The following is a 27,593-nucleotide window of genomic DNA, read 5'->3' as shown; positions in this document are numbered from 1 at the left end:
ATAAACAGTCTTTATTTTAATAATATTTGAAATTATTATTTTGGCACTTCTTTATCTGTATACCCATGCATGTTGCATAGATAAAATCCTCGAATATTCAAATAGTAGAAAGAATATGAGATGCATATGATGAGTATCATGAAACTCATATTTGCAATACTGTATATTCCAAACAGTTACTAGTCGATTCAGCCACCGCTAAGAAAGATGTAGGCCGCTTGAGTTCGAGACTAGTATCTGCGATGTGAGTACCATGTTTCATTGATAGGGAACATTGTGATGTCCGATCATGCAGATATGTGCTCCTGGTAGAGTGCACTGAACAACCCTCCATAAAGGACTTTCCAAGTGGTTGTCACTTATCGAGTGGAAACATCCTAGTTTATGGTTGTACACCATTAGTCCTTATGACCCAGGACAACATTGAGACTCTATGTGCTAGCATTACATTTTCACTTGTTTACCGACTCTCATGGGGTCATCAGGTGGCAACGTTGGGTTTTTTGTCGAAACATATAGGAGTCGATGCATTGTAGTCGGGGATTCACCGCTTACTTTCGGGTATGGATATCCTATGTGATCTCGTGTGAATGTAGTTTGAAATCTCTGATCAGAGTTTGGTGGTAATTAAGAAAGTGGTTTCTTAGATTACACCATCGATGCAACTACGACATGACACATAGTATCGATTCATTGACAACTCTCGATATACCAATGGTTGTCGAATCGGTCGGGATTTATGAGATGTAGGAACCGTACTGTACGCTAACCATAATAGAATGGTTCTTGCATGCACTATCATTTGATACCTAGGGAAGCATGTAAGCGATGCTGCTAGGTGTTTAAAATGATTGGTTGGGTACTATCAGACTTGAGTTCCGAGGTTCTTATTATCAAGGAGTTGATAAATAAGAATGGAGCAATTGATGTATGCTCGTATAAGGACATGTCTAGTCTGAATCACATGGAGATGTGAACCCACGGCTGGTTGTATCAATGAACCATTGAGGGCCACACAAGTTTTAGCTTTCTAGATCCCGTTGAGAAGTAAAATAGTTCAATGTGTTGAAAGGCTTATAAAGGAGTTTATAAGCGTAAGGAAAAATAGAAGTATGACTTCTATGAGGGAAATATAACTTTTAATTTGTGGAAGTGTTCCTAAATTAAAAGTTGGCCAAATAAATAATGTATTTGAAAATTGTGATTTTCATAAACATTATTATGGACTAAATTAAATTAATTCAAGTATTGAATTAATTAAACACTAGTGGGCCTAGTAGAGTCCAAATAATTTAATTAATTCAAGTGTTGAATTAATTAAATCATATTCGGTCTTGTAGAGCCCAATAATAAAATAATTATTCAACTAGTGGCCTGAGTAAATTCAAGTAATGTTTAATTAGTCTCAAATTTGTTTGAGATAATTAAATTAAGTTCATGGGTTTTTTAATTGTTAAAAACCAAATAAGAAATGCATGCATGGGAGGTGAAGAGTTTGGAGACAACTTTTTCAACAATCAAGGCTTGGCATGCTAAAAGTGCTTTTAGCTTTTTACTCCACCAAGACAACATCTCTCCCCTTCATTCTTGCATCACTTGGCCGAAAATTCAAGGGATTTTATCCCTAATTTTTCTCTCAATTTTCTTCTTCAATTTTTGAGGATAGAAAATACTTCTCCTTGAAAAATCTTCTTATTTTTCTAGTGCAAAATAAGAAGGGTTCTAGCTAGTTGGTGGTGGGCCTAATTTTGGAGAAAGGAGGAGGTTTGTAGATCTTCTTGCCATTCAAGAGCTAAGGTGTTTACACCTTAGTTGGAGACATCATCAATCTCAAGAGATTGATAGGTAAATATTTCTAAATACCCTATGTATGACATTTTGGTGTTTTTGTATTTGCTACACATTATAGGATGTGGTGTTCGAATTTTTGCCATAAAATTAATTTTTGAAACTTCCGTTGCGCATTAGAACACCTTAATCGATCCTCTTTCAATCAGAGCCTGGGTTCCACCGTTATGTGTTGGACTGCTTATAATTAGGCCACATGTTCTGCCCATAATTGGGTCATTTGTAAACTCCACGCTCCAGATGTTCATTCCTGGGCGTGAGAGGGGTGTGTTAATTGTCTCACATCGGTTGGATAAATAATCTGGGAGTTGTATATATGGGCTTGGACAATCCTCCCCCCTTAAGCTAGCTTTTGGGTTGAGTTAGGTCTATGTTCCAATCTTAACATTGTTCAAGAAATCAAGTCTGCTGAGCTTGAAAATGCAAAGCCAACTGACTATCTGAACTTCTACTGTCTAGAGGAATTGACTGACGAATCAATTGTGGCCAAACCCCCTCAAATGGAAATTCAGTAATCACATCTTACATTTTAAAATACTATGCTAATGATGACATGAAAAATACCAATCGTATGGACTGTTGGACTGTGTTACATGAAGCAGAATCATCTAAGCTGAACCTGATACATATTCACATAGTATATTTGTCATTAATGTTAAAAATCTAGATAACAAGATTGCTTGTTTGGTCTGGGGGTGTAAAAATTAAATGAAACAAGACTACAAATAGAACTTGCTAAGTTGTTGGAACGGTCCTGGAATTTATGATGGCTCCTTTATTAGTTAAACCACGATAATTTGGTATCAAACTATTGCCTGGTACCTTCTAAAAAATTCAGGCGTTTTATGATATATGTTCATGCCAAATAAATGGTAGTGGATGATGAGTATGTGATAATGAGTTCTGCCAATATAAACCAACGGTCTATGGCAGGGTCAAGAGATACCGAGATTGCCATGGGAGCCTATCAGCCGCATCACACCTGGGCTAAAAATAAGGTTCATCCATATGGCCAGGTCAGCTAGCTGCGGCATAGTTTTTTTGTTATTTTCCCAATATCATGTGCAATAATCTGCAGGCATATGTATAACCTCATGTGTTACGCCTTAAACGCATACAAATCTCGAGGATGAGATTAATGTTTTTAATGCTGTAACATATCCCAAAGTTTTTGTTTTGATGATACCAAAACTTGGATTAAAAATGTACTAATGTTTTATATTGAGGCATGCAGGAAATTAAGAACAAGGTTACGTTCGGAAGATCCGAAATTTGGTTCGGACGTTCCGAAATTGTGCCAATCAGAAGCAAAATAGAAGCTGTTCGGAAGCTGCGAGGAGCAAGTTCGGACGTTCCGAAGACTGGATCGGACGTTCCGAACACAAGCAATCAAATCACTTCAATCCGGAGACAAATTGATCTGACTGTTGATTGAGTAGATTTCGGACGCTACGATGGACATGATCGGAAGCTACGAAGTGTTGAAGATTTCAAATCTCCGGAAACGCGGGAATGTTCGGACGGTACGAACTGGAGTTCGGACCTTCCGAAGTTGTTCATACACTGTCTAAAAGAACTGTTCAGAAGAAACGAAGTTTGATCGGTCCCTCCGAAGCATATGTTCGGACCCTACGAAGTCAAGAACGGAAGATCCGAAGTCATTCCAGAATTACGCAAATTGATTTCAATCACATCGGACGTTCCGAAGTATAAACAGAAGATCCGAACCTTGGCGTCCAAGACTAGTATAAATAGGCCTTTGAGGATGCATTCTCAATCATCCCACTCCATTCTCTCTTGTCTCTTACAAAGCTTTCTACTATCTCTTGTGTGCGTTGATTAAAAGAGTTGTAATATCAAAAGAGTTGTAATATCAAAAGAGTTGTAGAAAAAGAGTGAAAGTAATACTCTCGAGTGGGTTGTAAAGTTCGTGGCTATCCTTGGAGCCCTCAAGGCCAAGTAGACGCATCGAGGCGTGGTTGTAAAAGCTAGCTTGGAGCTCCTAAAGCCAAGTCATCATAGTGATACCTCGATCCTCATCGAGAAGGGGAGACGTAGACGATTCTTCGTCGAACTTCCATAAACATCTCTATCCCTCTTTACTTTACGCATTTACTTTACTACGCATTTATTTTACGCACTTACTTTACGCATTCATTTTTATTTGTGATTGTCCCTCAAGTCTTCCGCTTGCAATTTTTGCAAATTCGTTTTAAAAACGCTAAAGGGCCTTAAAGAACCTATTCACCCCCCCCCCCCCTTTAGGTTCTTCAAGTGGTATCAGAGCCTAGTTTTTCAAAATCTTTTAAAATGGCCAATCTAGCAAGCGAGTATGCCCAAGGACAATCCACAAATCGTCCCCCTCTTTTCAATGGTACCAATTACGGATATTGGAAGAATAGAATATCTCTATACATCCAATCCGTCGATTACGACCTTTGGAAAATAACGGTGAAAGGTCCCTATATCCCCATGAAAACGGTGGATGATAAGGAAATTCCTAAGGGAATGGATGACCTCACCAAGGACGATATGAAACTTATCTCTCAAAATGCTAAAGCTATGAATATTCTTCATTGTTCCCTATATATGAATGAATACAACCGAATCTCGGCTTGCACCTCCGCCAAAGAGATTTGGGACAAATTGGAGATTTGCCACGAGGGAACCAATCAAGTCAAAGAAACGAAGATAGATCTTCTCCAACTCAAGTACGAGACCTTTGAGATGGAACCCAAGGAGGATATCGACACCATGTTCCGGCGGCTCACCCAAATCATCAATGAGCTTGCCCAACATGGTGAGAACTACCCAACTAAACAAGTGTGGAGGAGAGCCCTTCGAGCACTACCGGCGGAATGGGATGCAAAGCGCACGGCTATCATTGAATCCAACAAGGGAGATGCGGCATCCTACGACCTTTATCAACTTCATGGGACCCTAAAGACCCATGAACTTGAATTAAATACCCGGAAGGAGACAAAGAAAGATGACGACAAAGTAAAGGCGAAAGGGATCGCCTTGACCAGTCAACTTGAAGATAGCGACGATGAAGAAATGACACTCCTCACTAGAAAGTTCAAAAGATTCATGCGGAGTTCCAACTTCAACAAGAAGGACAAAAAGATTGAGAAGGAAGTGACCTGCTACAACTGTCAACAAAAGGGTCACTATGCAAACGAGTGTCCCTCCAAGAAGAAGGCCGGCAAAGACAAGAAGAAGGCCCTTCTAGCCACGTGGAGCGACAGCGACAACGAAGAGGAGTCTACCCTATGCTTCATGGCAAAGGAAGATCATCTGACCGACTCGGATGACGACGAGGTACCCTCTTACGATGAATTACTCTCCGCTTACACTAGTATGTACAATAAGGCTAAGTCACTTAGAAATGAGAATAAGCAACTTAAAACTGAACTAGAAGCTAGGATGCATGACAACACTAAGCTCAAGACAAACCTAAGAGACTTAGAGAAAGCCTTCAACAAGTTCAATGTGAGTCGCGGTAAACTAGAAAACCTCTTGAACATGCAAAGGTGTAACTTCGACAAAGGAGGTCTAGGATATGAAAAAAAATCTGTCAACTTCGCTAGTCTTATCGCAAAGGCAAAACTAAGAACACCACCAACATGCACTTACTGTTGTAAGATAGGCCACATAAGACCTAAATGCAAGAAACTTAGACACCAAAACAATAAGAATAGTTATTGGAAATGGATCCCCAAATCCCCAACTACTACTAACCTCAAAGGACCCAAAGAAACGGGTACCAACTATCAAATTGTATCTCAATCTTATAGGGACAAAGGGGAGACAAGTTATCGAGCACTTGGTATCTTGACAGTGGATGCTCTCGACACATGACGGGAGAAAAGAAGCTGCTACAATCCATTCGACCAAAAGAAAAGGGATCGGTGACCTTTGGAGACAACAGCAAAGGGATCATAGAAGGCATCGGCTCAATAGGTATATCTAACTCTACTATTATTGATGATGTACTTCTTGTGAAAGGACTTAAACATAACCTCCTAAGCATTAGTCAATTGTGCGATAGGGGTTATGAAGTCAAATTCACACCACACGATTGCACTGTATCACTCACAACTGACAAATCCATTAGTTTCAAAGGTTATAGAAGTGAAAATGTTTACAAGGTCGATTTAAAGATTTCATCTTTTTCAAAAATAAAAAGCCTTGTAACATTAAATGTTGATGACAACATTCTTTGGCATAGACGACTTGGTCATGTTGGGATGAGCACCATAGAAAAACTTTTAAAACTTGACCTAGTTTCCGGAATGCCAAAGCTGAATTTAAAATTAGATTCTTTTTGTGATGCTTGTCAACTTGGTAAACACACAAAGGAATCTTTCAAAAATAAAAATTTTGTATCCACTTCTATGCCCCTTGAATTACTTCACCTAGATTTATGTGGTCCCTCGAGGACAACTAGTCTAGGAGGTAAATCCTATGCTTTTGTCATTGTGGATGATTTTTCACGTTTTACTTGAACATTGTTTTTAGCCCACAAAAGTGATGCCTTTGATCATTTCAAAATTTTTGTCAAAAAGGTTGAAAATGAGAAAAATCTTTTGATCAAACAAATCCGTAGTGACCACGGAACGGAATTTCAAAATGAAAATTTTTCAATTTTTTGTCAAAGCAAAGGCATTGGTCACAACTTTTCTTGTCCTAGAACTCCTCAACAAAACGGTGTCGTTGAGAGGAAGAATAGGACCCTAGTAGAGATTGCAAAGACCATGCTATGTGAGCATTCTCTACCAAAATATTTTTGGGCTGAAGCGATGAGTTCTGCTTGTTACATCATCAATCGCGTATCAATAAGGCCAATTCTCAAGAAAACTCCATACGAACTATGGAGAGGGAGAAAGCCTAACATTTCTTACTTCCGCGCTTTTGGATCAAAATGCTTCATCCACAACAATGGTAAGGACAACCTGGGTAAGTTCGATGCTAAATCGGACAAAGGTATCTTTCTTGGTTACTCTACTTCTAGCAAAGCATATAGAGTCTTTAATAAACGCACTTTACTAGTTGAAGAATCTATTCATGTCATATTTGATGAAACTAACCCTTGCTTGCCTAGACCTGTTGTTTCTGATGATGATGATATAGATATCATTGGCGAAGAGTTGGAGTCCACAAGCCTAGATGATGTTCCTAAAGATCAAGAGGACGCACCTCTTCCGAAGGAGTGGACTACGCACAAGGATCATCCCATGGACCTCATCATTGGTAGCCCATCGAAGGGAGTATCTACTCGCTCCTCTAATATGTGCAATTATCTTGCTTTTCTTTCTCACATAGAGCCTAAGAACATAGAAGAAGCTTTACTTGATGATTCTTGGATTATTGCTATGCAAGATGAACTAAATGAATTTAGAAGGAATAAAGTTTGGAATCTTGTACCTAGACCCACTGATAGACCTGTCATAGGAACTAAATGAGTATTTAGGAACAAGTTAGATGAGCATGGTACAATCACTAGAAATAAAGTTAGGCTAGTAGCTAAAGGATATAGTCAAGAAGAGGGAATTGATTATGATGAGACTTATGCCCCTGTTGCTAGACTAGAATCCATTCGCATGCTACTTGCTTTTTCTTGCTCTAGAGACTTTAAATTGTTTCAAATGGATGTTAAAAGTGCTTTTCTTAATGGTGATTTGAAAGAAGAAGTGTATGTTGAGCAACCTGCTGGTTTTGAAGATGTGCACTTATCTGATTATGTGTATAAACTTGATAAGGCTTTGTATGGTTTGAAACAAGCTCCTAGAGTTTGGTATGAGAAATTGTCTACTTTCTTGCTGTCTAATGGTTTTTGTAGGGGTAAAGTTGATATTACCTTGTTTACCTTGACTAAAGACAATGATTTGCTGATAGTACAAATATATGTAGATGATATTATTTTTGGTGCTACTAATGAACACTTGTGTAGAGATTTTTCTAAGCTTATGCAGGATCACTTTGAGATGAGCATGATGGGCGAGCTCAACTACTTCCTTGGTCTCCAAATCAAGCAATGCAAGGATGGTTTCTTTGTCAACCAAGGGAAGTACATCAAGGAGATGCTCAAAAAGTTTGGGATGGAGTCTTCCAAAGCCTCATCCATACCTATGAGCACGACAGTCAGACTCGACAAAGATGAGGGAGGTAAACCTGTTGACCAAAAGTTATTTCGTAGCATGATTGGCTCCCTACTCTATGCGACTGCTAGTAGACCTGACATTATGTTTAGTGTTTGCTTGTGTGCACGATTTCAATCATGTCCAAAGGAATCACACTTATTCGCCTTAAAACGCATTTTCAAATATCTTTCAAATACTCCAAATCTCGGATTATGGTATTCTAAGAACTCATTTTTCGATTTAAAAGCTTACTGTGATGCCGACTTTGGAGGATATAAGGTGGATAGAAAGAGCACTAGTGGTACTTGTTTCTTTTTGGGAAATTGCTTGGTGTCATGGTTTTCTAAAAAGCAAAACTGTGTTGCACTTTCCACGACCGAGGCCGAGTATATGGCTGCCGGTAGTTGTTGTGCACAAATTCTTTGGATGAAGTATCAATTACTCGACTATGGTGTTACTTTTTCAAAAATTCCAATCTTTTGTGATAATACAAGCACCATATGTCTAACAAAGAATCCAGTTCAACATTCTCGTACAAAACATATTGACATTCGACATCATTTTATTCGTGATCACATTGAGCAAAATGATGTTGAACTTCACTATGTTGACACCAAGAATCAAATTGCTGATATTTTTACAAAACCACTAGATGAATCTACTTTTACTCGTTTGCGTGGTGAACTTGGCATGATTGAGTTGTAAACATTAGTCAAATATTCTCGTACATATTTGTTAAATTGAGGGGGAGTATTATTAATGTGAGCATTATAATGTCGGATAATACAAATTAATTGTATTTATCCATAATTATGGCTCAACATTCATTTATGTGTTAAATATTTTAAATTTTAGGTGTTCCTCATCTTAGTTACTTCGGAATCACCGTTCCTTATTCGGATGCTTCGTTTCACTTCAGATCCACCGAACGTGTTCGGATCGTTCGAGGATGCGGATTCTTAGCTTATGTTTTTGTTATTTTTGTTTATTTTATCTTAATGCATCATTGTATAAAAGACTTGCATTTATTAGTGGATATTTTACCTGTTTATTTGTCTCTCTTTATGCTTATGTCTTTTTGATTATCGCAAAAAAGGGGAGAATTTATTTGGTTAAAATTGCTATTAATTCAACCTCTTAGACTTGTTATTTGATTAAGGGGGAGTTATTTAATAACCATTAGATTATGTTGATTATTGTTTCTCAATTTTTAACAAAGTTTTGTGATCATCAAAAAGGGGGAGATTGTTACGCCTTAAATGCATACAAATCTGGAGGATGAGATTAATGTTTTTAATGCTGTAACATATCCCAAAGTTTTTGTTTTGATGATACCAAAACTTGGATTAAAAATGTACTAATGTTTTATATTGAGGCATGCAGGAAATTAAGAACAAGGTTACGTTCGGAAGATCCGAAATTTGGTTCGGACGTTCCGAAATTGTGCCAATCAGAAGCAAAATATAAGCTGTTCGGAAGCTGCGAGGAGCAAGTTCGGACGTTCCGAAGACTGGATCGGACGTTCCGAACACAAGCAATCAAATCACTTCAATCCGGAGACAAATTGATCTGACTGTTGATTGAGTAGATTTCGGACGCTACGATGGACATGATCGGAAGCTACGAAGTGTTGAAGATTTCAAATCTCCGGAAACGCGGGAATGTTCGGACGGTACGAACTGGAGTTCGGACCTTCCGAAGTTGTTCATACACTGTCTAAAAGAACTGTTCAGAAGAAACGAAGTTTGATCGGTCCCTCCGAAGCATATGTTCGGACCCTACGAAGTCAAGAACGGAAGATCCGAAGTCATTCCAGAATTACGCAAATTGATTTCAATCACATCGGACGTTCCGAAGTATAAACAGAAGATCCGAACCTTGGCGTCCAAGACTAGTATAAATAGGCCTTTGAGGATGCATTCTCAATCATCCCACTCCATTCTCTCTTGTCTCTTACAAAGCTTTCTACTATCTCTTGTGTGCGTTGATTAAAAGAGTTGTAATATCAAAAGAGTTGTAGAAAAAGAGTGAAAGTAATACTCTCGAGTGGGTTGTAAAGTTCGTGGCTATCCTTGGAGCCCTCAAGGCCAAGTAGACGCATCGAGGCGTGGTTGTAAAAGCTAGTTTGGAGCTCCTAAAGCCAAGTCGTCATAGTGATACCTCGATCCTCATCGAGAAGGGGAGACGTAGACGATTCTTCGTCGAACTTCCATAAACATCTCTATCCCTCTTTACTTTACGCATTTACTTTACTACGCATTTATTTTACGCACTTACTTTACGCATTCATTTTTATTTGTGATTGTCCCTCAAGTCTTCCGCTTGCAATTTTTGCAAACTCGTTTTAAAAACGCTAAAGGGCCTTAAAGAACCTATTCACCCCCCCTTTAGGTTCTTCATCATGTAACTCTATCGTCAGACTTCCTAAACAATGAAGTGCTTCATGAAGTTCATGTTGTATCTGGTTTTCTACACGCCCAAACGCAGCGGAAGTTTTAAAATTTTTATTTTATTTTGAAAAACAAATTAATTTTGCTTTAGACGCTCATATGATTTAACAAAACTAAACATACATAGCATGTCAGAAATTATACCTTTGTGAATTTAATTCACTGGACTCCAACTAATCCGGTATAAACGGATTAGATCTTGTTGATTTCCAATGAACTTTATTCGATGAAATCCTCCTATCAAGTCCACGACTAGATAGTATGTTCCTCTTCCAATTTGCACTAGAAAATATGGAAGATATTTGCGTAGGAGAGAAAAATAATTGAGAGAGGCTCAAACTTTTTTTACTTTTGAAACAAGTGGCCGATTTTTTTTTCTTTGAAGGGAGGCTCACGAAAATTTTTGTTTGGTGGCTAGGTATTTTGTTTGCATGTGTTATTTATAATTAAATTAAACCCTAATTACATAATTAACATTAATGGGCTTGATTTGATTAATTGGGCTAGTCCAACTAGTTTAATTAATTTAATCAAAATTCATTAAAACTTTAATTATTTAATATATTGGACTTGTACCCCTACAAGCTCATTAAACATATTATCCACCATATTTAATTTATTAATTAATCAACTCAACTTTTGAGCTTAATAAATTAAATACATTATAAATTCAACATTTGAATTTATTATTTAAATTATAAATTCAACTACTTGAATTTACATCACCTTCAAAATTTAATATTTAATAAACCCAACATTTGAGTTTAATAAATTAAATTATCAAATTTTATAAATTCAACTACTTGAATTTATTCTCTCAAAATTTAATTATCATAAATTCAACTCCTTGAATTTACTATATAATATAGATTCAACTTCTTGAATTTATTCTCTCAACGGGAACATACGATCCAGTACTTGTGTGACCCTCAATGGTTCAGGGATACAGCTAGTTGTGGGTTCACAATTCTTTGTGATTCAAAATAAAATTTATTCTTATTCGGGCTTACCCTAGTTAGCCCCATTCTTTTATCAACACTTTGATCAAGAATGTCAGAACTCATTTCTGATTGCACCCATCGGATCATGGTAAGAGCGTCTAGTAGCATCGCCCCATGATCCCCTAGGTATCACTGATAGTGCCTGTAAGAACCAGTCGATTATGATTAACGTACATTACGGTCCCTTCATCTCATATATCCCGATCGAATCTGCAACCATTGGTTCATCGAGGGTTGCATATTAATTCGATAACTATGTGATAACTATAATAGTGGCATCGCGTGTACTATTTGGAGAATTCCTTCTCCAACGTACATCTCGTACTCTGGCCAGAGATTCCATGCACTATTATTTCATTAGATCACATAGGATATCCACACTCGTAGGTGAGCGGTGAATCCCCGACTAAAATGCATTGGCTCCTATATGTGTCGCAACTGTACCCAACCTCGCCACCTGATGACTCTCCTGGAGCCGGTAAACGAGTCAAAGCACAACCCTAGCATATAGAGCCTCAGTATTGTCTCGGGTCGTAAGGACTAATGGTGTACAATCATAACCACGAACTTATCCTCTCGATGAATGATAATCACTTGGAAAGTCCGAGAGAGGGTTGTTCGGTATAATCATCATATGACTACCTATCTGCATGTTTGGACATCTCTATGCCCTTACTAAGAAACGCAATACACAACATCACAGATGTTAGTCTCGAGCTCAAGCGACCTTTATCCATGTTTTAGGTTGCTAAATCGACTAGGAACGAATTTAGATCATACAGTATTTACAAACGAGTTTCAACATCGAATTACGATTCGTTTGTATTAAAGTATAATCAAGGTCTTTATCTATGTTTGATAACATGGGTATGCAGATAAAGAAATAACAAACCATGGAAAAATGAATTATATTAAAATAAAGATTGTTTATTACACTTGAGTCAATAAAATCCCTAGCCAACAGTTGGCTTTCAGGGCATCTACTCTAACAATCTCCCACTTGCCCTAGAGCCAACTACCCATAAACTTTAATCACATTGCTTCGCGATGCTTCTCAAACAATGGTCCTGGCAAGGGCTTCGTAAGTGGATCGGCAACGTTATCTGCAGAGGGGACTCTTTCGACTGATATGTCTCCCCTTCCCACAATCTCCCGGATGATGTGGAATTTCCTCAGTACATGTTTGGATCGCTGATGAGACCTTGGTTCCTTTGCATGCGCAACGGCACCAGTGTTGTCGCAGTACACCGGGACTGGATTAACTCCATTAGGAATAACGCCCAACTCTTGGACAAAATTCCTCATCCAAACTGCCTCTTTCGCTGCAGCAGATGCAGCAATGTATTCAGCTTCAGTTGTGGAATCCGCAACGGTGTCTTGCTTGGAACCTTTCGAAGAGACATCCGCACCATTAAGCATGAATACAAAACCAGAGGTCGATTTCGAATCATCTACATCACATTGGAAGCTAGAATCAGTATAGCCTTCCAATTTTAATTCTCCACCCCCATAGACCATAAAAAAATTCTTAGTCCTTCTTAAGTACTTAAGAATGTCTTTCACGGCCTTCCAATGCATTGGACCAGGGTTCGCCTGATATCTGCTTATAACACTCAAAGCATAAGCAATGTCAGGATGTGTCGATATCATACCATACATAATACTACCAATAGCCGACGCATATGGAATATGTGTCATCATCTCTATCTCTTCATCAGTTTTGGGAAACATAGCTTTAGATAGAGTAATACCATGACACATTGGTAAGTATCCTCTCTTGGACTCTTCCATAGAGAATCGTTTTATAATGGTATCCATATATATGGCTTGGGTGAGCCCCAACATCCTTTTTGATCTATGTCTATAGATCTGTATTCCCAATACATAGGATGCTTCACCCATGTCCTTCATGGAGAATTTAGTGGCTAACCATACTTTAGTTGATTGCAGTAATCCTACATCATTCCCAATGAGCAGGATATCATCAACACAAAGTACTAGGAATGTCACTGCACTCCCACTAACTTTCTTGTACACACACGGTTCCTCAGGATTCTTAGCAAAACCAAACTCTTTGATAGTGCTATCAAATCTGAGGTTCCAACTCCTTGATGCCTGCTTGAAACCATATATTGATCTCTGAAGTTTGCATACCTTATGCTCACTTCCTACTGATGTGTATCCCTCGGGTTGAGACATATAAATTTCTTCTTTGATGTCTCCATTGAGGAAAGAAGTCTTCACATCCATTTGCCATATCTCATAGTCATACCATGCTGCTATGGCTAGTAGTATTCTAATGGACTTAAACATAGCAACTGGTGAAAAAGTTTCCTCATAGTCAACTTCTTGCCTTTGAGTATATCCTTTTGCAACCAGTCTTGCTTTGAAGGTCACTATCTTCTCATCCGCCCCAAGCTTTCTTTTGTAGATCCATTTTTATCTTATTGGAACGATTCCCTCAGGTGGATCAACTAATGTCCAGACTTGGTTTGAATACATAGAGTCCAACTCTGACTGCATGGCTTCAAGCCGGCCCATTTGGTTGAATCAGTATCAGATAATGCTTCTTTGAAATTCATTGGATCACATCCAACACAAGACTCATCATGGCCTTGTTCATGAAGAAGCGTATATCTTGCAGGTGGTCTAATAACCCTGTCAGACCTTCTAGAATCTTGTACTTCAACTACTGGTTCTTGGGAAATGGGTTCAACTTCTATAGTTGATGGAGTATCTTGAATTTATTCAAGTTCTATCATCTTGCCTTTTCTATCTAATAGAAATTCCTTTTCCAAAAAGGTGGCATTTCTTGAAACAAACACTTTTGCTTCATTTGGATGATAGAAATAATATCCAACAGAATTCTTTGGATATCCTAAAAAGTAGCACAAAGTGGATCTACTATCCAATTTATCTCCCACTGTCTGCTTCACATAAGCAGGACATCCCCATATTCTCATGTAAGAATATTTGGGAGTTTTTCCCATACATATCTCATATGGTGTTTTATCCACTGCTTTTGTATGGACATTATTCAACAACATTGCCGCAGTTTCAAGCGCAAAGCCCCAAAACGATATAGGCAATTCAGTGAATCCCATCATAGATCGAACCATGTCCATCAAGGTTCGATTTCGACGTTCAGAAACACTATTCCATTGTGGTGTTGCTGGTGGAGTCCACTGTGAGAGAATCCCATTCTCTTTTAGATAACCCAAAAATTCATCACTTAAGTATTCTCCACCTCGATCAGATCGAAGTGCCTTAATACTTATTTCAATCTGATTTTCTACTTCAGATCTGAATTCTTTGAACTTCAAATGCTTCAGATATGTGTTTCATCAAATAAACGTACTCATACCTCGAATGGTCATCAGTAAAGGTAATGAAGTAGGAATGCCCAAATTTTGTGCTAACACTTAGCGGGCCACAAACGTCCGTGTGGATCAAATCCAGTAGACCATGCGAACGTTCCACGTTTCCATTGAATGGAGTTTTAGTCATTTTTCCTTTTAGACAGGACTCACAAGTTGGTAGAGAATTTATGTCTGACAAGTCAAACATGCCTTCTTCCACTAGCTTGTGCATCCTTCTTTGAGAAATATGACCTAGTCTAGCGTGCCATATTTGTGCGGGATTTGGATCTTCTATTTTTCTTTTGTTTGTTGTTCTTTTTGTATGCGCTTGGACATTGTTAAACGGAATATCTTTCAATTTTAAGTTATAGAGATCGTTTGTTAATTCTCCAGTTCCAATCAAACATTCATTCTTGTATAAATTGCAAACACCTTTAGCAAAAACACAAGAATAACCATCCCTATCAAGCATAGAAATAGAAATAATGTTTTTAACCAATTCAGGAACAAATAAAACGTCTCTCAAAAACACCTTAAAATTATTGTCCAAAATTAAAGTAACGTCTCCAATGGCAGTGGAAGCAACTCTTGCTCCATTTCCTAGTCTTAGAAAGGTCTCACCATCTCTAAGCCTCCTGCTTCTTCCAATCACCTGCAAATCATTGCATAGATGAGAACCACATCCGGTATCCAATACCCAAGAAGAAGAATTAATAGAAATATTAACTTCAATATAAAACATACCATGGCCAGAACGCTTCTGGGCAAGATAATCCTCGCAATTACGCCTCCAATGTCCAGGCTTTTTGCAGTGGAAACTGTAGTAGCCCATATTCCAAATTGGGTAATTAACGGATTAATGTGTAATTTTTGACCGTGGTCATGATCGGACGGACCGAAGATGGTTCGGTAGCACCGAAGCGTTCGGACGATCCGAAGTGGGTTCGGTGGATCCGATCATGAGGTGTCAAGAGTTGATCGACACGTCAGTTTGCATGCAAGTTCGGATGATCCGAAGTGTAGGTTCGGTGGATCCGATCATGAGGTGTCAAGAGCCGATGGACACGTGGGAGTTCGGACGTTCCGAAGTGGGTTCGGTGGATCCGAACATAGCCTATAAATAGTGCTCGGATTTCCTCATTTTGGATTGTCAATTCTTGAAGTTGTGTCTCATTTTGAGAGGTTTGGAAGGTTTCTAGGGTTAGTTTGTCGGTCGAGCGTTAGCCAAGAGCTGCCAGGATTAGTAGCGTAGTGACGCCTGAGTTACGAGGCAATCGACATCAAAGGGCTGTCGACGGACGAAGGTAAACCCTAAACCTTTGGTAGTACTGGTTTTGCTAGTCGAGCATGGTAGTATTGTTCATTGGGTATGCTTTTGATGCGTAGGCTTGTTCTAGACCTGATTAGCGGTGTTGCGTAAGGCTAGGCTTGCTGTGATAGAGGTACGAAAGTACTATCCGAGATATCCTGGTCGAGTATACATCCTTATATGTGTTGCATGATTATGTGGTGCATTGTTATATGTCATATGATGCATGCTATTATGTCACGTTTTATGATGCATGTTGCATTTCATGTTGAGCCGTATCTCCTTCGAGATAGCCTTTACTGTTGAGCTGTATCTCTTTCGAGATAAGCTATATCTTGTGGGGCCGCTCAGCCCTGTCTTGTCTTGTGGACGCATGGACACCGAGAGTACATAGTGGCCGACGGGTCCGGAGGGCTTCGGTGATCCGGGACATTTTAGGTCCACGTCTGTTCTTGTAGTCGATGCAGTGACCCAGAGGAGTACCGCGCGGCACTATCCACTTGGCGCCTCTAGACTGAGCATTTTGAGATCCTTTGTTACTCCTGTTTCTTGACTACCCTGGTATCATATCATAGCATGTGCATTTCATATAGGCTTGTATACTCATGCTTTTGTACTGGGCGTTCTTATCGCTCACGTCCTCGGTTTTGTTTATCTTGGACACCCCATTCCCACGGGGCAGGCCTCAGGTTGGATGGCTCAGGAAGAGCAGGAGGAGGACAGTGAGTGGCTGGTTGGTTTAGTTTTCAGTACTATTCTTTTCGATATGGTTGTACCGAATATATATATTTTGAGTTGTTCTGATTTCGATTGGGTTGTATAACTACTGTCGTTGGCCATATTTCCGCTGTTATCTCTGATTATTATTAATTAAGTTAATTGCATGCTTAGTTCTTCATTAGTAGGTGATTCTGGAACGGGTCACTACATTTATGGTATCAGAGCATGCTTACGATTTTGGGATATAGATTCTGTTTTGGGATTTTCGTTGACCATTTTACCATTTTCCCCATTCTATCTTGTAGCGATGGCTGACCACTTTGGTGATGAGAGTAGTCAGGGAAGTGTAGGTCGTTGGGGTGACCAGGGCGATCGTAGACGTCATTCTTTCCGTTTCTACCCCGATGGGTCATTCGGTGTTAGCAAAGCGTCTAGTGATGGGTTGTCCCGTAGATTTTGAGGGTAACGAATTGATTGCGAATCTTATGATCCTGGAGATGGAAGATTTTGATTGTATTCTAGGTATAGACCTATTGACTACATACCGAGCTACCGTGGATTGTTACCAGAAGCTTGTTCAGTTTCGTACGACTGAGAGCTCTAGTTGGTTTTTCTATGGTGAGGGAGCGCGACCTCCGATGCCAGTGGTATCTGCTCTGAAAGCCTGTCGTGCTTTAGAGGCGGGCGGGGAAGGCTACCTCATCTATGCGATTGATTCCTCCACAGGTAGTGCTGGTATAGATGATATTCCAGTGGTTTGTGAATTTCCTGATGTTTTTCCAGATGAGATTCCTGGTTTTCCTCCGGTTAGAGAGGTGGAATTTGGCATTGAATTAATGCCAGGGACTGCACCGATTTCTCGTGCCCCCTATCGTCTTGCTCCGTCAGAGATGAGAGAATTGAAGCAGCAATTGCAGGATCTTCTTGATAAAGGTTATATTCGCCCGAGTGTTTCACCTTGGGGAGCTCCAGTCTTGTTTGTCAAGAAGAAAGATGGATCTATGCGATTGTGCATTGATTATCGCCAGCTGAATCGTGTGACGATCAAAAACAAGTATCCATTACCTCGTATCGATGATTTGTTCGATCAGCTTCAGGGTACCTCTGTTTACTCCAAGAATTGACTTGCGATCGGGTTATCATCAGATGAGAGTTAGAGATGATGATATTTCCAAGACTGCATTTCGTACTCGATATGGGCATTACGAGTTTCTAGTTATGCCATTTGGATTGACGAATGCGCCAGCGGTGTTCATGGATCTGATGAATCGAGTCTTTCGGGATTTTCTAGATCAGTTTGTTGTGGTTTTCATTGACGATATCTTAATTTATTCTCACAGTGTGGAAGAGCATATCCAGCACTTGAGGATTGTGTTGCAGATTCTTCGCGAGAAGCAATTGTATGCTAAGCTGAGTAAGTGCGAGTTCTGGATTGATCGTGTAGTATTCCTTGGTCATGTGATTTCCAAGGAAGGAATTTCTGTGGATCCCAGCAAGATCGAAGCAGTGCTGAATTGGTCACGTCCTACGACGGTGGCTGAGATCCGTAGTTTTCTAGGTCTGGCAGGGTATTATCGTCGCTTCATCGTGAATTTCTCTCAGGTAGCTAGACCATTGACGCAGCTTACTCGGAAGGATGTTCCATTTGAGTGGTCATCTGAGTGCGAAGATAGTTTCAGAGAGCTTCGTCGACTTCTGACTTCTGCACCTGTTTTGGCATTACCGTCAGGATCTGATGGTTTCAGTGTTTACACCGATGCCTCTTTTCAAGGATTAGGGTGTGTGTTGACGCAGAATGGTCATGTGATCGCTTATGCTTCCAGACAGTTGAAACCTCACGAGGAAAAGTATCCTATTCATGATCTAGAATTAGCTGCTATTGTGTTCGCGCTGAAGATCTGGCGTCATTACTTGTACGGGGTTAAGTTTGAAATTTTTACTGATCATAAGAGTCTGAAGTATCTGTTCACTCAGGCTGAGTTGAACATGAGACAACGTCGTTGGATGGATCTACTTAAAGATTATGACTGCGAGATCAAATATCATCCAGGATCTGCGAATCTCACAGCCGATGCTCTTAGTCGCAAGGTGAGAGTCTCTGCACTTCAGACCAGTGCTATGATTAGTACTATCCAGGATTGTTGTTCATTGGGATTTAATTTCAAACATCGGAAAGGTATGGAGAGCATTCGTGTTGCTACCATTTTATCTGAGCCAGCTTTGTTCGCTCGGATTCGAGATGCACAGATGTCTGATCTCAAGACTCAGAGATTAGCCCGATTGGTTGGTGGAGATAGCAATTTCCATTATCAGTCTAATGGTCTTCTGTGTTTGTCTAATCGGGTTGTGGTACCAGGGGATGATACTTTGAGGGAAGAGATCTTGGCTCAGGCTCATCGAAGCAAGTTGAGTGTCCATCCGGGAAGCAACAAGATGTATAAAGATTTGAGGACACGATTTTGGTGGAAAGGGATGAAGCGCAGCGTTTATCAGTTTGTTTCCAAGTGTCTTGTTTGTCAGCAGGTTAAGGCAGAGCACCGTCGACCGGGAGGAGTATTGTTGAACTTACCTATTCCCGAATGGAAGTGGGAGCATATCGCGATGGACTTCATTACTCACTTACCATTGTCTTCGAGGAATAGTGATGCTATTTGGGTAGTGGTGGATCGACTCACCAAGTCTGCTCATTTTCTGCCATATAACCGTGATTTCACTTTCGATCGTATGGCTCGATTGTACATTCAAGAGATTGTACGTTTGCATGGGGTGCCAGTTAGTATTGTCAGTGACAGAGATCCTCATTTTACCTCACGATTTTGGGGTAGTTTCCAGTCAGCATTAGGCACTTCACTAAGTTTGAGTACGGCTTATCATCCAGAGACCGACGGTCAGACAGAGAGGACTATCCGTACACTTGAGGATATGATGCGAGCTTGTGTTATGGATTTCGGACCCGCTTGGCAGGATCATTTGCCTTTGATTGAGTTCGCGTACAACAACAGCTATCATCGTAGTATTGGTATGGCACCATTTGAGGCGTTGTATGGGCGACGTTGTCGTACTCCATTATTTTGGGATGAAGTTAGGGAACGACATGTTGAGGGACCGGAGTTAGTCCAGTAGGCTATTGATAAGGTTGCAATAATCAAGAAACGGATTAAGATCGCTCAGGATCGACAGGCTAGTTATGCGAACACCAAGCGGCGACCTCTTTATTTTCAGCCAGGTGAGAAAGTGTTTCTCCGAGTTTCGCCTTTTCGCAGGATTTTGAGATTTGGTCTCAAGGGTAAGCTGTCTCCGAGATTTATTGGTCCATTTGAAATATTGGAAAGCGTGGGAGATTTGGCTTACAGACTTGCATTGCCGCCGTACCTATCAAGTATTCATGATGTGTTCCACGTATCTTTGTTGAGACGATACGTAGCAGATGAGTCTCACATTTTGCATCCCTCTGAAGTTCAACTAAATTCAGATTTGTCTTACGTGGAATGACCAGTGCGGATCCTCGATCGCAAAGACAAGGTGTTGCGGAATAAGATCATTCCTCTTGTCTTAGTTCAGTGGCAGCGCAGAGGCACTGAAGAAGCCACTTGGGAGCTAGAGAGTCGTATGCGTTCGGAGCATCCAGAGCTCTTTTGAGTTATGCTTTGTATATGTTTGTGTTTTCAGTTGTAATCGAAATATCAGTTGTATTCAAACAACAATTGAGATGTAATAACGATGTTGTTATTTCGTTTTGTTCATCCTCTAAGCCTGATTTCGAGGACGAAATCTTTTAAGGGGGGGAGAATGTAGTAGCCCGAATTCCAAATTGGGTAATTAACGGATTAATGTGTAATTTTTGACCGTGGTCATGATCGGACGGACCGAAGATGGTTCGGTAGCACCGAAGCGTTCGGACGATCCGAAGTGGGTTCGGTGGATCCGATCATGAGGTGTCAAGAGTTGATCGACACGTCAGTTTGCATGCAAGTTCGGATGATCCGAAGTGTAGGTTCGGTGGATCCGATCATGAGGTGTCAAGAGCCGATGGACACGTGGGAGTTCGGACGTTCCGAAGTGGGTTCGGTGGATCCGAACATAGCCTATAAATAGTGCTCGGATTTCCTCATTTTGGATTGTCAATTCTTGAAGTTGTGTCTCATTTTGAGAGGTTTGGAAGGTTTCTAGGGTTAGTTTGTCGGTCGAGCGTTAGCCAAGAGCTGCCAGGATTAGTAGCGTAGTGACGCCTGAGTTACGAGGCAATCGACATCAAAGGGCTGTCGACGGACGAAGGTAAACCCTAAACCTTTGGTAGTACTGGTTTTGCTAGTCGAGCATGGTAGTATTGTTCATTGGGTATGCTTTTGATGCGTAGGCTTGTTCTAGACCTGATTAGCGGTGTTGCGTAAGGCTAGGCTTGCTGTGATAGAGGTACGAAAGTACTATCCGAGATATCCTGGTCGAGTATACATCCTTATATGTGTTGCATGATTATGTGGTGCATTGATATATGTCATATGATGCATGCTATTATGTCACGTTTTATGATGCATGTTGCATTTCATGTTGAGCCGTATCTCCTTCGATATAGCCTTTACTGTTGAGCTGTATCTCTTTCGAGATAAGCTATATCTTGTGGGGCCGCTCAGCCCTGTCTTGTCTTGTGGACGCATGGACACCGAGAGTACACAGTGGCCGACGGGTCCGGAGGGCTTCGGTGATCCGGGACATTTTAGGTCCACGTCTGTTCTTGTAGTGGATGCAGTGACCCAGAGGAGTACCGCGCGGCACTATCCACTTGGCGCCTCTAGACTGAGCATTTTGAGATCCTTTGTTACTCCTCTTTCTTGACTACCCTGGTATAATATCATAGCATGTGCATTTCATATAGGCTTGTATACTCATGCTTTTGTACTGGGCGTTCTTATCGCTCACGTCCTCGGTTTTGTTTATCTTGGACACCCCATTCCCACGGGGCAGGCCTCAGGTTGGATGGCTCAGGAAGAGCAGGAGGAGGACAGTGAGTGGCTGGTTGGTTTAGTTTTCAGTACTATTCTTTTCGATATGGTTGTACCGAATATATATATTTTGAGTTGTTCTGATTTCGATTGGGTTGTATAACTACTGTCGTTGGCCATATTTCCGCTGTTATCTCTGATTATTATTAATTAAGTTAATTGCATGCTTAGTTCTTCATTAGTAGGTGATTCTGGAACGGGTCACTACAGAAACAGACATGCTCTGACTTGTCAGGCTTTGTGGGCCCCGGATTTGCTTTCTTGTATGGCTTTTTGTTGGGCTTGTTCTTCTTTGGAGGGGCAGAACGCTTCTTGCCTTTATTTGGGGCTCCCTTTTTCGTACCATATGAAGAACCCACTAGAAGAACATGATTTTCCTTTTTAATTGTGGCCTCATAATTGGTAAGCATATTGACCAACTCTTCAAGGGAGGCCTCAAGCTTGTTCTTATTAAAATTAACCACAAATCCATCGAACGAGGCAGGCAAAGGCAGCAAGAGAATATCAGTCGAGAGCTCACAAGGTATAACCAAATCGTGTCCCACCAACTTCTCAATGAGCCCAATCATCCTAACACCATGCTCACGGACCGAAGTCCCCTCTCGCAAGCGTGTAGTCATGAGTTCTTTAACAGTCGCATGTCTTTCTGAATGAGTTTGTACAGCATACAATTCTTTCAGATGAAGGTGAATGTCAGCAGCATTCACTGCCTCCTCGAACCCCCTCTGAAGTTCATTCGACATGGAAGCCAACATATTGCTATTAGCTTGGAGATCATGATCCCACTATTTCTCAAGCTTAGCTAATTCAGTCCTACTGATATCAGGAGCCGTCTCCTTAGGTGGCTTATTATCAAGCACATACGCAATCCTTTCGGAGTTCAGAACAATCTTTAAGTTTCGAAACCAGTCATGATAGTTAGGGCCTGTCAATTTGTTTTGATCGAGAATGATTGAAATCGGGTTACGAGTAGACATCGTAAATATACTGAAAATGAAAAACAGATAATGGTTACTGATAATTTTAAAATAATTCTAAGATATAAAATATGGATTTCATTTTATAAATTATCCTCCTACTATTTTGACATTTTCACCACCCTCTGATGAAAAAGAGAAATCGTATTTCCTTAGTAGGCACGTAGAGTCCAATTAGCCAATTATAATCCCGAATAATATCGGCCAATTATAATTTCTAAAAGGTAGAGTCCAATTGCATCCCTATGCAACCTCTGCATGTTTTTCCTCACGTTTAATAAAGACCCAATAATATGACGTCGTTTATTTTCACGTGTCAAACCAACCCATCAATATTGAATTGTAGTGGACGGTCGCCATGAGTTCCCCCAATAATATGAGCCGAAGTCATGGGAGTTCCACTCAATTCACATCATATGTCCGGTGGAAGTCACAGCTTTCCGGCGTACAGGCCTCCCCAATAATATGAGCCAGACACTGTCCGCGGGTAGCGATCAACATGCAACCACGGTTGATGGAAGGCAAGGAAAAATTAAACTCTTTCAATTTTTACTTTTTCGATTTGATATAAATTTTGAATCATATTCAAAATGAGAGATTTTAATTTTAAAATTGTCTCATTATTTTAATTTAAAAATCGCGTGCCACGAGTTTGTATGTTTGCCGGATTCCATGCAACTATATTATATAATAATATACATCCATGCATACTACTATATATCACATATATCATAATATGACATTCAACAATAAATAAGGATGATCGATCGCCAACACTATTAGATCCATGTGAGCCATACATGGATCCAGGTCCAAACCTAGGTGAATGCAGGGATGCAAATGCAACTATTACAAGAGCTTCCAATATTTTACATGTCTTCATCTCGTTCATCGGGCCCATCATCTTCCAGTCTTGATCTCCAACTATTTCTAATATTACATTTAAATAGCAATGGGACATAAGGGATACATCTCATGGGGTGAGAACATGCCCTAAACCAGGCCCACTTTAATAATATCAAATATCTAAAATGAATAAAACAGTAAAATATCCTAACATACACCTAACACATTTGTCAAAGCTCTCGATCATCCTTCATGCATTTAATATCAAATATTAACATCAGTTTAATTAAACAATTTAATTAATTGATAAATCATAAATCTAATAATTTATCACTAACCACCACAATTGTTAAAGGATTTAATAAATTAAATAAACTCTTTTATTTAATTTCCAATTAAATCAATAATAACTGATTTCTTGTAAAAACTCATTTTTACCATAAATAATTAAAATCATATTCTAATTATTTATTTTACAAGAAAATTATAAATTTTTCATAAATTAATCTTCCAAAATAAAAATTGAACCAATTTTCAAAAATATGAATTTTACCTAAAATTTTGAAAAATCAGAAAATTGCATCATGGGCCCAAACAATTCAAGCCCACCAGTCATCACGCTTCCCGAGACGATCCCGGGCAGTCGCTCGCTGCCCGAACGTTTCGGGCAATGGCAGCCACTTGCTACGCGCGCAGCGTGCGGACGCTGCGACGCTCCGCGCGCGCACGATGCGCGCACGCGATGCGCGCGTCTTCGCGCAGCCCTGCGCTCGGCCTGCCCGGAACAGTTCCAGGCAGATCGCGAAATTTTTTATTTTATTTATTTTTTTTTGGAAATCCGAAAAAAAATAATTTTATGGTGCATCAATTTTCTGAAAATTTTCTTGTGTGGTTAGAAACAAATTATTCAATATAATTTAAAATCATACGATTCAGAAAACCTGGCTCTTATACCACTGTTGGATCTGGTTTTCTACACGCCCAAACGCAGCGGAAGTTTTAAAATTTTTATTTTATTTTGAAAAACAAAATAATTTTGTTTTAGGCGCTCATATGATTTAACAAAACTAAACATACAAAGGATGTCAGAAATTATACCTTTGTGAATTTAATTCACTGGACTCCAACTAATCAAGTATAAACGGATTAGATCTTGTTGATTCCCTAGGAACTTTCTTCGATGAAATCTTCCTATCAAGTCTACGACTAGATAGTATGTTCCTCTTCCAATTTGCACTAGAAAATATGGAATATACTACATATTATCCACCATATTTAATTTATTAATTAATCAACTCAAATTTTGAGCTTCATAAATTAAATACATTATAAATTCAACATTTGAATTTATTATTTAAATTATAAATTCAACTACTTGAATTTACATCACCTCCAAAATTTAATATTTAATAAACCCAACATTTGAGTTTAATAAATTAAATTCTCAAATTTTATAAATTCAACTACTTGAATTTATTCTCTCAAAATTTAATTATCATAAATTCAACTCCTTGAATTTACTATATAATACAAATTCAACTTCTTGAATTTATTCTCTCAACGGGAACATACGTTCCAGTACTTGTTTGACCCTCAATGGTTCAGGGATACAGCTAGTCGTGGGTTCACAATTCTTTGTGATTCAAAATAACATTTATTCTTATTCGGGCTTACCCTAGTTAGTCACATTCTTTTATCAACACTTTGATCAAGAATGTCAGAACTCATTTCTGATTGCACCCATCGGATCATGGTAAGAGCGTCTAGTAGCATCGCCCCATGATCCCCTAGGTATCACTGATAGTGCCTGCTAGAACCAGCCGATTATGATTAACGTACAGTATGCTCCCTTCATCTCATATATCCCGATCGAATCTGCAACCATTGGTTCATCGAGGGTTGCATATTAATTCGATAACTATGTGATAACTATAATGGTGGCATCGCGTGTACTATTTGGAGAACTCCTTCTCCAACGTACATCTCGTACTCTGGCCAGAGATTCCATGCACTATTATTTCATTAGATCACATAGGATATCCACACACGTAGGTGAGCGGTGAATCCCCGACTACAATGCACTGGCTCCTATATGTGTCGCAACTGTACCCAACCTCGCCACCTGATGACTATCCTGGAGCCGGTAAACGAGTCAAAGCACAACCCTAGCATATAGAGCCTCAGTGTTGTCCCGGGTCGTAAGGACTAATGGTGTACAATCATAACCACAGACTTATCCTCTTGATGAATGATAACCACTTGGAAAGTCCGAGGGAAGGTTGTTCGGTATAATCATCATATGACTACCCATCTGCATGTTTGGACATCTCTTTGCCCTTACTAAGAAACGCAGTACACAACATCACAGATGCTAGTCTCGAGCTCAAGCGACCTTTTTCCATGTTTTAGGCGACTGAATCGACTAGGAACGAATTTAGATCATACAGTATTTACAAACGAGTTTCAACATTGAATTACGATTCGTTTGTATTAAAGTATAATCAAGGTCTTTATCTATGTTTGATAACATGGGTATACAGATAAAGAAATAACAAACCATGGAAAAATGAATTATATTAAAATAAAGATTGTTTATTACACTTGAGTCAATAAAATCCCTAGCCAACAATTAGCTTGCAGCGCATCTACTCTAACGGTTCATACAATTGATATATTAAAAATCCATTTGATTAAATGACATGCATTTGCAGGTATATGGATATCGAATGTCGCTTTGGGTGGAGCACATGGGAAGCACTGGTGATTGCTTCAAGAATCTTGAAAAATTGAATTGTGTGGCAAAAGTTAATTCCTTAGCTAATGATAACTGGCAGAAATTTACAGCCGACGAGTTTACTCCACCACAAGGCCGTATCCTTAAATATCCAGTGCAGGTAGACGCAGATGGAAAGATTTCTCCATTGCCCGGGTATGAAAATTTCCCTGATGGTGGTGGTAAGGTGCTTGGAGCTCCAACTACTCTTCCTGATGCTTTGACTACATAAACTTGCATTAGTTTTTCAAAGTCTATAGGTTACTGATATTTGTTACCCAATTAAGATGTCATTAACATATATAAAACAAACCCACAATTTTACATTATTGAAGTTTACTGGTGCTGTCATGTAACATATGATTGTACTGCACATATGGCGTCTCTTGGTCTGTAATTTGGACACACACAATTTTCGTACTCTTCTTTCATCATAAGCTGTAAAATAATAGTTTTTTTTGCATTTTCTTGCTTCATTTCAACTTTTATCAACTTACTGGATGGCAATAGGAGAGTAAAGAACCATCATCAGTTTCAATTATCAACTATTACAAAGGATGACAAAACTGAGATGACAAGCATTACTCATTCAGGTACAAACAACTTTCATAAGTTTTACTTTACAGTTACTTTTCCAACCATCCCAGCTCCTTGGTGAGGGGAACAGTAAAAAGTGTAAGTCCCTTTCTCTGTCAAAGATACTGAATAAGTCTCCCCTTTTGCGTTGAGTAAAGCCTCCTCATTCATTGAAATCTTGGAAACATCGACCCCTGCCGGAACTGCATCCTCGTCGAAGATCACATTGTGTGGGAATCCAGCATTGTTAACGAAGGTAATTTTCTCCCCTGGTGCCACCTCAAATGTCCCCGGGAGAAAAAGCAAAGAACCATCATCACCACCAAGTTTGACATCAACGGCCAAGGCATTGCTAGCCAGCATCGCACTGGCGGCGGTGGCAGCGACAACGACGCCAAAGTCCTTCAACGAGGCCTTGATAGCTAATTTCGGGACGGCCCGAGTGGCAACAACCGCGGTGGCGGCCTTCGATGATGTGGCACCACCCTTTAGGCCAGTGAATGATGATGGTATGGTGACTGCTGCAGAGGTGATAGCTGCCATTTTCTTTTATTGTTTTTTTTTCCTTCTACTGGTTTTTTGGGCTTGGAA

At 39.7% G+C, this 27,593-nt stretch overlaps 2 protein-coding genes across 2 annotated transcripts; one reads left to right on the top strand and one right to left on the bottom strand.

Annotated features, from left to right (window-relative positions):
• The first annotated feature begins 2,248 nt into the window (after positions 1 to 2,248).
• Positions 2,249 to 27,593, top strand: LOC140837348 (phospholipase D delta-like). Its single transcript, XM_073203479.1, has 2 exons — positions 2,249 to 2,864; positions 26,365 to 27,593. The coding sequence occupies exons 1-2, from the start codon at positions 2,718 to 2,720 to the stop codon at positions 26,656 to 26,658; spliced, it is 441 nt and encodes a 146-aa protein (XP_073059580.1). The 5' UTR covers positions 2,249 to 2,717; the 3' UTR covers positions 26,659 to 27,593.
• Positions 26,942 to 27,545, bottom strand: LOC140837347 (plastocyanin-like). Its single transcript, XM_073203478.1, has one exon. The coding sequence runs from the start codon at positions 27,543 to 27,545 to the stop codon at positions 27,042 to 27,044; it is 504 nt and encodes a 167-aa protein (XP_073059579.1). The 3' UTR covers positions 26,942 to 27,041.

The sequence above is a fragment of the Primulina eburnea genome, chromosome 7 (assembly GCF_022965805.1).
Source record: "Primulina eburnea isolate SZY01 chromosome 7, ASM2296580v1, whole genome shotgun sequence".
NCBI classification, from domain to species: domain Eukaryota; kingdom Viridiplantae; phylum Streptophyta; class Magnoliopsida; order Lamiales; family Gesneriaceae; genus Primulina; species Primulina eburnea.
Note: the sequence above shows the minus strand (reverse complement) of the source record. Positions and strands in the feature narration are given on the sequence as shown.

What these genes read in the sequence shown, in the direction of transcription:
- LOC140837348 (XM_073203479.1), top strand. Translation starts at nt 2,718, where the DNA reads ATGGTAGTGGATGATGAGTATGTGATAATGAGTTCTGCCAATATAAAC. An exon ending in AGGTTCATCCATATGGCCAG is followed by an intron (nt 2,865 to 26,364) that starts GTCAGCTAGCTG and finishes ATGCATTTGCAG; the next exon opens with GTATATGGATATCGAATGTC.
- LOC140837347 (XM_073203478.1), bottom strand. Translation starts at nt 27,545, where the DNA reads ATGGCAGCTATCACCTCTGCAGCAGTCACCATACCATCATCATTCACT.